Source organism: Peromyscus leucopus, chromosome 16_21 (genome assembly GCF_004664715.2).
Source record: "Peromyscus leucopus breed LL Stock chromosome 16_21, UCI_PerLeu_2.1, whole genome shotgun sequence".
NCBI classification, from domain to species: domain Eukaryota; kingdom Metazoa; phylum Chordata; class Mammalia; order Rodentia; family Cricetidae; genus Peromyscus; species Peromyscus leucopus.
This window is the reverse complement of record NC_051084.1, coordinates 58,063,465-58,078,535: the sequence shown is the minus strand read 5'-3', so window position 1 is coordinate 58,078,535 and position 15,071 is coordinate 58,063,465. Positions and strand designations below refer to the sequence as shown.

Genomic DNA, 15,071 nt, shown 5'->3' with positions numbered 1-15,071 from the left:
TTTACCTGCCTGTGGTTCTGTGCACCACATGTGCATACAGCCTGTGGAGGCGGGAAGAGGGCATCGGATACCCTGGGATTGGAAATGAAATGATTGTGAGCTGTCATGTGGATGCTGGGAACTGACCCTGGGTCCTCTGGAAGATCAGCAAGTGATTGGAGCCACTGAAGCATCTCTGCAGCTCCCCAAAGCACTGATTAAAAAAGTATTAGAGCATTTCTACTGATTTCCCCAAAAGCTCACAGGTGCTCTGAAACTTCCAATATTGAGTTCGATCACTAGTTTCAGAGAGTTAAAAAATATTTTAAGACAATTGTTATTTATGTAAGTTTAGTCAAGTCATTGAAAAAAACATGCAAATAATCCAGTTCAGTATATCAAAGATTCAAAGTAATCTTAAGTAGAATCGCTCCTCACCTATTATGCTATGATATAAAGATTTATGTGTACGTGTAATATTTATGTCACATATATTCTACAGAGCAGATGTTGAGTCTAGTCAGAACAAAAAAAAAATGTATTATGACTGAAATGTATATAAGAAAACCCTTACCTAAAAAGAGCTGCCCAGAGCTTCTTTGGAGATTTAATTAGAAAGCATTATTTAGTAAGTGACTTTGTGACTCTAATGCAAATATCTTCTTATATTACAAAGTAAAAAAAATATAAATAACCAATTTGCTTGGAAATAGCTAAATGTCTGTGTATAGTACCAACTCACTATAGTTGAACAAATGCTTATAGACTACTTGTATATTAGCTGCAAATGATCAGTTTACAAAGGACCCAACTTTAACCAACTGGTTGATTAAACTAGTTGAAGGCAACGCCAGAGCTGTTTACTTCTGTGTTCGCTGTGCATTAGTTGCAAATGATCAGTTTACAAAGGACCCAACTTTCACTAACTGGTTGATTAAACTAGTTGAAGGCAAGGCCAGAGCTGTTTACTTCTGTGTTCGCTGTGCTTACAGCAAAGCATTCAAGTGAGGGAGGAAGGCAGGGAGATGTCACATCCCTTGCTGAAGAGTTGTCTTTTTACACACCAACTTAGAGAAAGAATTATTTCAAGACTTCCCCAGTGTGTGTGCTTTTGGATCTGCGCATCTGTTAAGTAAGTGCAATTTGATTTATAAATGGCCAGCTGAAATTTTTCTCTCCATTGCCTACAGTATTTAGGATAGTTTTCTGAGAGATAAAGACATGCTTTCACTCTCTCAATACCTCATTTTCACTTAAGCAGGGTTTATCAGGGCCCCAGGGAGCTGGTATTTAAGTATCATTTAGTGAACATGGAGAAGGCACCTCTGCTCCTGACAGACTTAACCTTTGGCCTTTGTCAAAACATGTGGTGCCCTGTGGATGGATATTTAACAACTTCCTGATGAGACAGGGCCAGAGCAACACAGTCATATTCCTGGGAACTAAAATTAGTATATATATATATATATATATATATACATTACATGAAATAGCACTCTTATGCCTTCCTCACCTGTCTCTCTTCTGACATGAGACACAAAAGCCAGAAGTGATGGGATCGGGGAAGGAGAGGTCCAGCCAACTGTCTCATTTCAATCACAGCCCCCATCTTGCTTCTGAAGCCACTATTGGGTATTTTAGCAAACCCCTAGTTCAAAACAGCAGTGACTTTTTTTTTTTTTACTTAAAGGGAATCTGATTAACCTTGAAGAGTAGGAAGAACACAGAACACCCACAGTTTAAGAGTCTACACACAAAGACTCCATATTTACATAAAATAAATAATGGCAAGTGATAATTATTTAAATATAAGGATTTACATATAATATTCAAACATAAGAAAAAGCCTTATCACTGGTTATAATTCCAACAAAATGAAAAATAAGAAAATCACTAACCTTATGCTGGGCGGTGGTGGCGCACGCCTTTAATCCCAGCACTCGGGAGGCAGAGGCAGGCGGATCTCTGTGAGTTCAAGGCCAGCCTGGGCTACCAAGTGAGTTCCAGGAAAGGCGCAAAGCTACATAGAGAAACCCTGTCTCGAAAAACCAAAAAAAAAAAAAAAAAAAAAAAAAAAAAAAGAAAATCACTAACCTTAATAGAGATTTTCAAGGTTAAAATCTTTAAAATCTTCATGGTTTCCTAATAATTTATCAAAATCTTCCTTTGTGCTATAATCTTAGATAAATCACATCACAATCAAGGAACTCTCAATATTTATAATAAAAATGTTCTCAATTTGAATTGATGTTATCTTCTTTGTATATTATAAATATCAACTGGAGAGGTACTTTGAACTCAATAGTAATTTGGTCTTTAAAACATCTTGATATTAAGTCCTTAGTTTGCCTATAATCAGGATATGATATTTTAGAAACAAACTGATTCTGAAAATAGTTTTCTCAACATACTATTTTAAGTAATTTATGAAATAAATTATCATTACTTATTAGGCTATTCAGAATTGTTTTCCTTGAATGATATCTATCATGTCTCAGTGTTTGACAATGATATCAGAAATAATACCATTTTTGTTCTAGTGGTGACCAGACAAGTGTGAGAAAAACTATGATTTTAAACACAATTCTTAAACTCAAAATTTAAAGATGTTTATATCAATATGAAAAATACATTCGTATGGAATTATTCTTTGTTGTCAGTAATCTACTCAATTAGAGAATTTCAGCCAGAATCATGGCACTATCTGAATTTATTTGACTTTATGTGGGCTAATAAAAGCAAAAGCTGCCAGCTGGTGGCAGTTTGTCTGAGATTTTGATAGACTAAGTAATACATTTACCTTCTAAGAGTTCAATGAAGTGCTAAGAAATGAATGAATGAGTAGGGTCAAGATTTACTATAAACCATAGGCAAAGTTTCCATAAACTGTAAGCGAAAGACTTACTCAGTGTATACTTTAATAATTACTAGACATATCACAGGGATTAGAAGTCAGCATTGGTCCCCCTCTCCCTTCACTGTAAACCTGAGAACATTACGCAGAGCTGATGCGCATAGGCACAGCAATGCACTGCATTTGGTCATTATTCTGCTTTTAAAAAATCTGATCAGTGGACAACTTTTTGAGATTGGGACCTAAGAAGCAGCAGCAAGCTTCAATAAACAGTGACCTTGAGGAGTTAAAAAACAGTCAGTGGCAGAAAAGTCCTTAAAAAATACACCGCTTGATCAGTTTCACCAATTTTTTTGTAACAGCTCGTATTTATACAAACTCTGTTAGAGTAGAAAGAATCTGGTAAGCTAAATTACTAACACTGATACAACATTAAAAAATTAACAAAGATAATGTTCACTAAACAACTGTTATTTCTTAAGGGCAAACAATATTTTAAGCACTGTTAGATGTGTTTGGAGTTCCGAATAAATAACTTTTCCAAGTGGGTCAATGTAAGACCTACATTCAGTGTCTCTCCATGTCTAACTCATAATAGTGAATGAGCAGAACTCTCAAGGACTCTTGCCTCCCTGGGGTTAATATTCAAATGCAGAAGGAAAGTGAAAACAAAATAAACATAATAAACAGAAATGCTAAATACAGTAGAACATTAGAAGAAATGTGAAATAAGAAACCTGGACTACATGATGGGGATTAGAAACTCTTGTGTCCTTTGAACAGAAGAGGAGCCTGTGTGGTCACTGAGAGGATGATGAGTAAGCAGAAATTGCCCATGGGTAAGGAAGTTAACTCTGTATTCACCGGGCAGAGCAAAGAGGAGGAGGAGAGAGGCTCCTATGGTGGGAGTGTGCCTGGAGGTGGGAGGGAGCAGGTAGAGAGGGGTATTATGACACCAGAAAGAAAATAATAACACAACTTCAGAAACTCAGCAAGAATTTAATTTTGTAAGACTTTGTAGGCCATTGTATTTCGTGTGGATGTTAGTTTAAATCAAAGCCGGAGAAGACACTGGAGACATTAAACAGAAGAGTGACCAGGAGTGTTCTGGTTTCTCTATTTAGAAAAGGCTCAAGGACAAGGGCTCATTGGGAGAGCTTTTCTTTCTCCCCATATGTGCAAAGCCATAGTAGAAAACACCTAGTAGATAAAAGAAATCTCAAGGCAGACAAAGGGAGGAGTGGGGAGATGACAGATTGGTTACTGAAGTAACTGCAATACACATAATATATAATAACTATGAGTTATTATATATAACTATGAGTCAATGGGGGTAGAAGAGAAAGTGAACATTAGTCAGCTCCTACATAGTTTTCAAAGGTATGGCTCATGGAAGAAGTAAGTTTATAATGCTATGTGTACACAGTCAACACAACCAAGAAGATTATGTATAATTCAGTATTACATGAAAATGCATCATAAGTATCCATAATGATCTATAAGTTCCTATTGGACTAATGCACAGATAATTATCAACTATGGACCAAATATAAAGACACAGATGATGAAGAAGGATGGGGTGTAGGCAAAAGGACACATGAATTAGTAAAAATGATATAAAGTTATTTTTTCCTAGTTTCAACTTCATTATAATTTTTTTTTATCATTTCTTGGTGACTATGCGAATTCAGCTTTCCATTTTGGAATTCCAGAAGTATCAATCATGCGTATTCCTTTGAGAACACTTGTGAAGGCTGGATTTCCTGTTTTCATTCCTTTGATCATTAGTGCAAGAGGCGTTAGACACAGTGAGTCAATGAATGCAGCTGTTGCATTGACTCTCTCAGCATAAGTGATTTAAAGATTCCCCCTAGGGTGAGGGGTTTCTATAATCTGAAAATTTCACCTGTTTTTTTCCAGTTTAAAACAATATCAAATCATTCTATTGTAGCTTTGTCTAATATGTAAATTGTTATTTCTAAACATAAAGTGTGTGTGTGTGTGTGTGTGTGTGTGCTAACGATCACCTGAAGAGACTGGAAATATAACATTAGTTGGTAGATACAGGACTGGAGTCAATATTTGGAAAAGTGAAGTAGCATGGGGACCCTTTTCTTGTTTTGAAGACGTTTAGTCTGAGCACAAGGTCATATCTAAGTCGTACTGCCGCTAAAAGAGAGGCCTGCAGGCAACTGAATTGAAAGATCCAAGTTTAGAGTTTGGGGCAAAAGCCATCCCTGGAAAGTAAAGGCTAGGGATGGAAGGGATTTACAAAGCCCTGGAAAAAAGTTTGTCACAAATTCTGAACTTAAGCATTGTTTAAATCTCTGACTGATCTTCTCCAATTTAGGGGAAATTTTTTTTAAAAGTGGGCTTAGAATTAGTGCCAACTGGAAAGGAAAGAGTTTGTGATTCAAGTTCAGCTAACGTAACACATGAAAACTATTACTGATCTCCAGAGAAGTAAAAAGAATACAGGATCTGTGCTGGTCAGTTTGTGTCAGCTTGATACATCTTCAGTCCTATCTGAGAAAAAGGAATCTCAATTCGGGATTGCCTTTATCAGACCATCCACTTAGCTGTATCTGTAGAGAAGTTTCTTGATTCATTATTGAAGTGTGAGGGCCTAGCACACTGTGGGAGGTGCCACCCTGGGATGTGCTGTACAAGAAAGCATGCCAAGGGGAATAAACCAGTAAGAAGCATTCTTCCATGTCCTCTGCTTCACATCCTGCCTCCTGGTTCCTGAGTTCCTGTCTGCTGGTTCCTGCCTCTGAGTTTCTGCCCTAACTTCCATTGTAAGATGAAAGGATGCTTTCCTCTCTGAGTTGCTTTTGGTTATGGTGTGATGTTTCTCACATCATTAGAAAACAAGTTATAACAGAGGTCCTCTAAGTCATCACTGACAGGTAAATGTAAAAGAAAGTTACTTGGCACACAGGTAAGTGGATAAACATAACCCATTCTACCAACAGTACAATCAGATTAACCAGCCTGACATTCCTCATGATAGACTTAACAAAGGAGTATTTTAAGGCATCTATTAACACTCAAGAACAAAAACTAAGTTCTCAAGAACTAGAGGAAAATATAGACATAATAAATAATAATGTAGAAAATATTAATGAAAAAGAGCCACTTAAAAAGAGATTCACCAATTTAAAAATATTTTCTATGTTAAAAAACATTCATTCAATGATTTAACAATAGACCAAAGATACCCAAAGCATTAGTGAGCCTGACAAAAATGCACTAGAAATTATCCCTTCTAAAGAAGGAAAAAAGAAAACAATGAACAGAGGTTAATAGGTAAGGAGATCACTATTTAAAAACTCAACAATATGAAACTAATATCTCAAAAGAGAAAAAGAATGAGGCAGAAGACATACTGGAAATGATCGAATTTCCCCAGATTATGTGAAAGATATAAATTGAAAATTTCATGAGACTATTTAGGACAGAGTTAAACACACATACACCTAACTGCATCAAAGACCTAAAATGTGATTAAAAAAACGATGAAAGCTGCCTATGAAAAATGGGACATTCTGATTGGTGAGTTCTTATCACAAGTAACAGAACCCAGAAGAGAGGGGAGGGCCTTTAAATGAGTGGTCAGACCAAAGCCCACTTCCTTCATTAATGTGAAAAAATATCCAACATGGCAAAGTAGGTCTTATCTTAGGGCAGTGAGATGGCACACACTCATATATAAGGTAGTTTACCATATTGAGGTGTTGAAGAAAAAAGAATACTTGTCTATTTTAACATACGCAGAAAAGACCATAAATTCAATGTGTAGGCTACCTAAAAATTCTGCCAAATTAAAGCAAAAAGAAATTTCTTTAGCCAAATCTAAAAACAGAATAAAACAATCAGAAAAGTTCCAGGTTTAATGTAAAACTCTGGCACACTTAGATGCAAAAAGGCCAGTTCTGCTATCTTCTTTATCCAATATTCTTTAAATTACCCTCAAAAAAATCAAACAGAAAACAAGAAACAGAAGGATCACATTTAATATAAAACTTATGAGTTCCCATGCCTGTGTCATTCGAGGACATTTTGGAAAGATGAGAAAATCATCCTAAAACGAGGACAGTATGGTTAGCTATAAGTAAATATGTGAGACTATACAAACAAATTTGTTATCTTACTAAGGTCATAAATATATGCCAGCATGAAAAAAGAAATACTATGAGAGAGTAACATATTTTTCTGCCTCTTGGAAAAACCGCTGCCTCAGTATAATATTTGGGGTGGTCTGTTCTTTCTCTCATTGATTTTTAATGCCTCCCATATTATAACCCAAAGCACCATAAGTATTTAAATCTGTTGCAGGACTTTGAGAATCCTGGAACTAAAACATATAACGGTGTTAAATATTGTTGAGATGTAGTTGCTTTTAGAAGTTTTATAAACTGACAAGCCAATAGTTTGTATAGCTACTTTGGAGAGGGAAATTAGTATCTTGTTAAATTTGACAAAGGACATTCTTTATCACACAATGACTTTACCTGTAGATATATAACCAAGAAAACACTCATGTTCATGAGAGATAAGCACAAAATGATTCATTGTACATTGTTAGTAAATGAAAATATCAACAGAAAAATTCTCACATCTTTATTGGTGTGAAAGTTTTGTACCTATTGGAAGATTGTAAATCAGTTAAAAAGAATAAATATAACCTACAACATCCACACGGATAAAGCTCAAAACCTGGTAAGAAATAGCATACAGGAGATACTTCTTCCCCAAAGAACAGCATGTATGAAAAAGATATAGCCCAACATGATTTTAAGTACATGCCTATAACATAGACAAGTAGTAATCACACATTATTATTAATATAATGACTTCTTTAGAGTAAAAAAGAAAAGTAGACATCTATTAATATTTTCTTTTTTAAAAAATACCTAATGCAATATTATAGGTTATTAGCACTTGTTTACTTTAAATAATAAATACAGTATGCATTATGCTCCATATTCTTCATTAAACAGGAGAAAATTCATGCTTACTATTGTAACCTGGACAAAAGCCTATGGCTGTAGAGATCAGGCCATAGATAAGAACCTATTACTGTGTTCTAAATGGTCATGCTGTCAAATTGCTTATTAAATATTGATCTGTATCTATAGAGTTGTGCTGCTCTAAAACTTGGCCATAGTAGCTCCTTCATTCAGTGGGTAGCAGTTACTTCCCTCCAGTTGTTGGCTGGAGAGGGTCCAGAGATACTGAAAGCAACAGAAACTATTGCCATTGCTCTTGGTTACCTACTTTAGCTAGATGGTAAGGCTCTGCTGCTAAAGACACCACACATTGTGGTTGCAGGATACAGAGGAATTAGTCTTGAACTTGACAAGAAACTCTCCTTGCTGGCCGTCTTTCACAGCGCTCTAAGGTACTGTGTAGGATACTGGGGGAGAACAGACACCGATGGTCTTGCCCGGTACTGGATACTGCATCTGCCAGCCAGAATGTGTCCACTGGTACAACAGTGGAGAAAATGTTTATGGCAGTGACCAATTTCTACCCTGATTGGATTTGAAACTTGTTCTATAGGCAGAATTCATGACTGGTATTTTAAACATAGTCAAGCCCCAAGAATAGGGAATTCATAGGCCTATTGATGTTGATTTCTAAGTGGCCATGTTGTCAAACTACCTTCTAAATATTTGTGTTGATATTTTAGATTTTTCCTTTTTTTCTGTTCCCAACCTTGGTCAGAGACATTTGTTATTGCAGTGGGCAGTGGATAACACAGAGGAGGATTACTGTTCAAACTGTTGAGTGCAAGAGACTGAGTGTTTGGGTGTAGATGGGACACCTTTCTCATCTCCCCTATCTACAGGCCCAGGGAATGTCTAAGAAGAGTGTTAAGAAAGAATCTAAGAACTGGAGGATAGGGACAGGTGCTATGAAGTGTGGTCATCTGGACATGGCATGGCATGAAATCACAGTGGCCATGTTTATCTTTGGAAGACCTGCACAGGATTGAGGCAGTTAAAAACTCAAGCATGTTTTCAAGGTTGACCATTTAGTGTTGGACTACCAATTGGTGTGTTCTGTTCTGGTGAAGACTGTTTCTTCCCTTCTCAGCATTCCTTAGTTGCCTGTAGTTCTTTGTGTAGGACTGAGGCCTCTTGAGTTTTCTCCTATTCATGTTAGCATGTCTATTGTTTTCCTTGATCAGGTTATATTTATATATTTAGTATACATACATCAACATATATGTGATGCATACATGTATGTAACAACAATTAATGAAAAAAGAGGCCATGGATAAGAAAGCAAGGGTATGTATATGGGAGGGTTTGGAGGGAATAAAGAGAAGGGACCAAATAATGTAATTATAATCTTAAGAAAATGTTTTCCTAGTGTGGAAGGAGAAGGACTCTGGAGACCTGTATGAGGAGCTACTGCTGGTTGATGGGTGCTGAAGGAAGGGAGGTTACCTTCCTTTGGGCTTAGGTATTTAGAGAAGATTCTTGGGCAAGGTTTTGTAGACTGTGTTCCACTCTCAGATTCACCGGGTTGTTCTTGAGGTTATTACTTAATGTTTTGTTATTAGAATAATCTGGAAATGCTTTAAAGAAGGTATCTGGGAAGATTTGCAACTTTACTTACATAATATCAAAAATCATTCAGATTTGTCAAGCCAAGGAGACTGACATAATAATTAGAGGTCAAAGATAGAAGAGACATAGGGGTAATTCATCTCTGTTTTCAGTCCCCAGGTTATCCCTTTTTTCTTTCCTCCCTCCCTCCCTCCCTCCCTCATTTATCCAGTCCTTTCTTCCTTCTCTTTTCTTTCATTCCTTCCTTGCTGCCTCTTCTTTCTTCCCCACCTCCTTCTTTATTGTTTGTCTGTTTGGTTTTGGGTAAATACGCCCCCCTCATGTGGTCACTTTGGAGTTTTGTTCATATGACTTGTGAAGAAGAATCTACTGAAGGGTCCAAATGTTATCAAAGGGATTCAGCTCTGGAATTGGAACATGAACTATGTCCACCAAGTCAACAATTAATTTAGTATGGACTACATTTGGAAAGTGCAGTGCCATTTTGATCCATCTTCTCAGTAGCCCTGTTCTCTGTATTTTCTAAGGCATTCTGTACAAGGAGAAACAGTCAGTGGTTGCGAGGTGGTGGAAAGCGTAAGAATTGCTGCAACTGAACTTTTCTAGTGAACCTGCTCCAGGGTTCTGCCCTTCATACCATTTCATCAACTTGACTTTTCTCGATTCCTTGCAAATTTGGCTTCCACTTTTTCACTGAGACCCAGTCATACATGAGAAGTTATAAAGTCCAAATAAGAAACAAAAATAACACTTAATGAAAATAGATGGTTTTGTATCCTGTCTTGGATTATTTACAATTCGGTTTCACTTGAGTTTTCAATTTGAAACCAATAGCCAAAGCACGATGATTCACAGGGATAGAGAAATAACTGCAATAAACTTAACTTACCACAAACTTCCTGCATGCAAAGACATTATACTCAATTCCTATCTCTCTCCATTCATAGTTAAACAAAGCTTTAGAGTAAATCAAAATGCGTAAGTACTGTGGTTTAGATGGGGAAAGCAATTAAGCCTGGTCACTCTCCTTACTCAGCTCAGCTGTGTAAACGCGGAGAGTCTTTTGTACTCTCTGCCTTGGAATTGTCAATGACTGTGAAGTTGCTTAGGAAAAGGAAAAATCACGGTTGGACTTGCTGGTAGATTGCACATATATAGGCTGAAGTTCAGGAACCAAATATTTGGTATTACTGAAGCATCTAGTCTCTCTCAGAAGTCCCAAAAGTAATCATTGGGTATTTCTGATACAAATACTAACTAATGAGTGACTCCAAAATGTTTGCTCAAGAATTTCAAGAGGAAGCTGCAGAAATCATTAGGTGTGCTTTCAAGACTGTGGGTCTCACCATGTAGAAGTTACCTTAGGAAAATTTAAACTGTGACTGCATAGATTTTTTTTTTCCAAGAGGTTCTGACATCACTGACATTGACTACAGCCTTAAAGTTAAATAAGTTTTCAAAGTGTCTGTGGTGATTTGAATATGAAGCAAAGATGGGGAACTACTGACCTATGAAATAAGGTGGTGAGCTGGAAAGAGTGTTAAGCCTTGTTTGAGCCATGAACCAGGAGTGCCATCAGCTTTTATGAAGATACCTACTGAGAATGTATAATTTCTATTCTCAACCTCACACTTACAGAATAAAACTATGCTCTTGAAGAAGATTTCCTGGGTGGCTCCTATGCACTTTAAATTTTGAGAAGCATTAAGGCATCTAGCCCTGCAGGAATACTTGAATAGCTGGATTAAAGCTGTAGTTGAAAGGCATTCTTAGCCCTAACCCTTCTACTTAGCCAAGCCATTTTCTATCTTGATTTTTACCAGTATGCCTCCCCAAGATAGAGATATTTCTTTATTGCTGTGCATTAAGTCGGATTTCAAAGCCAGAGTACTTCAACATTCTAAAAATTTTCTAGGCAGAAGGAAGGTTATTTCACTACAGTTTCCATAAACAATGGTTTTCCACTCCAACTTCATATTTAGCTCTACTTATGGGACTTTTAAAAAATGTACTGGTCCCACATTAGACCAATTAAATTAGAATTTGGGGTGATGGAGGCCCAAACTGGTATTTTCTAAAACCTTCCAGTGAATTTTAGTGGGCAACTGGTTTTAAGAACTACTATGGATGAACTGATATATCATTGTCTTGTTTAATATAATATAGAGCAGTTAGTCATTTTGGCTTCCCGGAAGACTGATATCAGTTACTTCAATTAATAAAATATTAACCTGCATTATAAGATAAATTAAATATTTAGAGTATTCAGGTTGATATTAACCTCAATTCACCCCTATTTATAGATGAAGGTTGATTGTCTACATAAGGAAACAAATTAACGGCAAACACATCAAATAGCAATACTCACATAATATTATTTTATTTTATAAAATGCAACTCTTTTCATTGGGATTTGGATTTGCCATATCTTTAGACACCATAAAGCAAAAGTATCTTAGCTTTGTCTCTTTAAAGTGCATCTTAGATGAATGGCGGAGGCCACCATAGGGTGTTCCATTAGCCAAAAGGAACCAGCTGCTATGAAACATGCACAGTGTAGATAGAGTCCTATATAATTTCCTGGCTAAGGGTCCAACATTCCATCTCAAGTGAAATGATAAACAAAGGTCACAATTCAGCCCTCAAACAAAAGTTGAAAATGGCTAGGGAATCAAATGACTAAGTGAAGTACTTGGACATATAACTTAACTGAAGAAAAAGTCATGTGCCTTGCACAAGATAAGCAAGCCTAGCTCTAAATGATGCCAAATAAAATTTTAATTGCAAAATGTATAAAATGGAAGGCATAATGGTAAAAGTTTGATTCAAAATCATTTTATTCAACTTTGAAAAGAAAAACCTTATAGAATTTGGCTCTTCTTAAGTAAGACCCTTTTTGGCTTCTTGAGTTTCCTGTACCCCGAGAAATAGTTTTTCTTTAAATGCCAGTTGGAAAATGTGAGCAAGACATTACTATCATTCCATTTGGGGTATTCAACTTCTAAGAAAAATACACATGTACAAAATCAAAACCCTTCAAATTCCTGTGTTCTACAGATAGCAAAGCTCCATTCAGAGTGCTGGGAGACATCCTTAACCCTGACCTGCTAGCATCATCATGGGAGTTTGAATATTAGTGACTTCATGCTTAATTTATGTACTTCATAATATCAACATGAAATCTGACAGACATCAGGCTACACTTGATCTTTAAAAAAAAAAACTTGCTTCTTTTCCTTTAAGCTTAGAGTCTTTCTTAAGTTAAACACGAATCTTTTATGCTCTATGCAGAAAATCTGCAGTAATACATCGTATCTAAATGGGAAGATACCATATATTTATGATTACGTGCTTAAGAAATGATGAAAATTTAATTAGCAACTACCTTATCATGTGCACATTATTAAATTTTCTCATGAATCTGTTGCCATTTTATCATTTGTATATCTTACAAGTAAATCATGGGAATTAGCAATAGCCTCTGGCAGGCTTTGGGGCAAAGTAACCATCAGTGCGAAAGTGCAGCTCTTGGCTGCACTTGATGGGACACACCTTTAAGCATAGCACTCAGCAGGCAGAGGCAGGTGGGTCTCTATGAGTTCAAAGCCAGCCTGGACAACATAGTGAGTTCTGAGTTCTTGGTGAGCTAGTCGTGCTCAGTAGTGAGACCATGTTAAAAAAGAAAGAAAGGAAGGAAGGGGAGAGAGAGAGAGAGAGAGAGAGAGAGAGAGAGAGAGAGAGAGAGAGAGAGAGAGAGAGAGAGAAGAGAGAAGAGAGAAGAGAAGAGAAGAAGAAAGAAGAAAGAAGAAAGAAGAAAGAAGAAAGAAGAAAGAAGAAAGAAAGAAAGAAAGAGAGAGAGAAAGAAGGAAAGAAAGGAAGGGAATAAAAGAAAAGGGAGGAAGGAGCTAGCTGTTTTTCCTACTGGATGGTTATATCTAGTGTCACTTTTATAATTTTTAGGCTAAGTAGAACTTTCTACTTCCTTTTACACATAATATATATTTTTACTACAAAATAATGTGTAATAAAACACAGGGGCATGGTTACTAACCATGGGAAAGATGTAGAAAATTGTTTGAGGTAGATACTGATTACAGACTCCCGTAAGAAATTACCTTAAGACCTTGGGTCAAGTACTTCACTGCTCAGGGCAGGAATCCATCTTTAAAATGAGAAGGTTTGCTAGGCATATTCAGATTTCACTATCAGTTCCACAATACTACATGGCTTATATGAATAGAAAATAAAATATTTTAATTTTTTTCTTTTTTCTTTCTTTTTTTTTTTTTTTTTGCTTTAAGAATACTTACAGTTGAGGCTGGTGGCCCAGGAGGTCCCATATCACCCTAAAATAGGTGAAAGAAAAGTTGCAATTACCAACAGCACCTTTTTGTACATTATTTAAAGGTTTCTGGAAGAAGCAATATATACAGATAAATCTTTTTTATGGTTTTATTTATTCTTTGAGAATTTCATATGCTATATTTTGCTCATATTCTTCCCCCACACTCCAATTCCTCCCAGACCTACCCCCATTTCCCTACCACCAAATTCATAATCTGAATGGACACAAAAATAGAATTTTCCTTGAAAAATTTTCTGCACGATGAGAGCTTCATTATGTTCATTTTAGGGCTTATGATATAAAAATCGCCTCGTGTGCCCTTGTGCTTTCTGCGGTAGCAAAACGTGTTTTGAAAAACTAAAATAATCTAATTTTCTATTCTTTTGACTACAAATCCAAAATTAGAAAAAAAAAATTATCTTTCCAAATATGGTTACTCGCCAACGGAGCAGCTGGGAAGCGTCATAGAGACAGATAATTTATCTGACAAAGTTAGTATGAGCATCAGCAGAAATAATAAGTGGGTCCCCCCCCACTCTGTGCCTTCCAGCTGCAAAGAACGGTTCCCACCACCTCTCCTAGGCTCTGCTGAATGGGCATCACTTCTGCCTTCAGTGTTCAAAGGCTTTTCCTCCATCTGTGTAACTTCCAGTGCTAGAACTGCTTTGTTGACTTGTGTGAATGCAGGTTTCTAGGTGTGTGTACTGACTGTGAAAAAGTCTTTGATAATGCTGGCTGTGGCGGTCGTGGTGTACACTTTAAATCCCAGCACTGGGAAGGTAGAGGTTAGCCATGATTTTTAAGGCCAGTCTAATTGGCATAGCAGTTTCCAGGCCAACCAGGGTTCCACAGTGAGACCCTGTTTAAAAACAAAAAGTCATTGAAAAAGTACCCACAAGTTCATGACATGTCACTTCTGTGTTCTACTGTCTAGGTTCTCTACTCATTTAGTGAGAACTCTGTCATTAGGACTGAGTGTCCTTGCTGTGTTTTTTGTTGCCTTGAACATTATGGAGTCCATGTTCCTGCGTGCCGTGGGACTGTCATGTCAAGTATATCTAGGATTTTCTCCTTTTATCGTTAAACTTAGTTATCTCAAGTTTTAAGACACAGCATTGTATATTCATTATTTGGGGACAACTGCACTAAAATAACAGTTGTTATAGAACTAAAATCAGTCCCCAAGGATTGCTCTGTGAGATCATCTCTAACTCAGAGATAAATGTTTTAAGATGGACAAGGAATTCTGCATCTGATGACCATGGAGAAATAAAATGCAGACATGTACAACTCCCATGGAATCAGAATTGCT

General features: G+C 36.7%; 1 protein-coding gene across 5 annotated transcripts in view; it reads right to left on the bottom strand.

Annotated features, from left to right (window-relative positions):
* Nucleotides 1-15,071, bottom strand: part of Col19a1 (collagen type XIX alpha 1 chain) — a 329,361-nt gene that overhangs the window by 182,368 nt on the left and 131,922 nt on the right. For all 5 annotated transcript variants that reach the window (XM_037199723.1, XM_037199720.1, XM_037199721.1 and 2 more), the window contains one exon: nt 13,725-13,760. In XM_037199723.1, the coding sequence (XP_037055618.1) occupies nt 13,725-13,760 (36 nt within the window). The remainder of the gene's footprint in view (nt 1-13,724; nt 13,761-15,071) is intronic.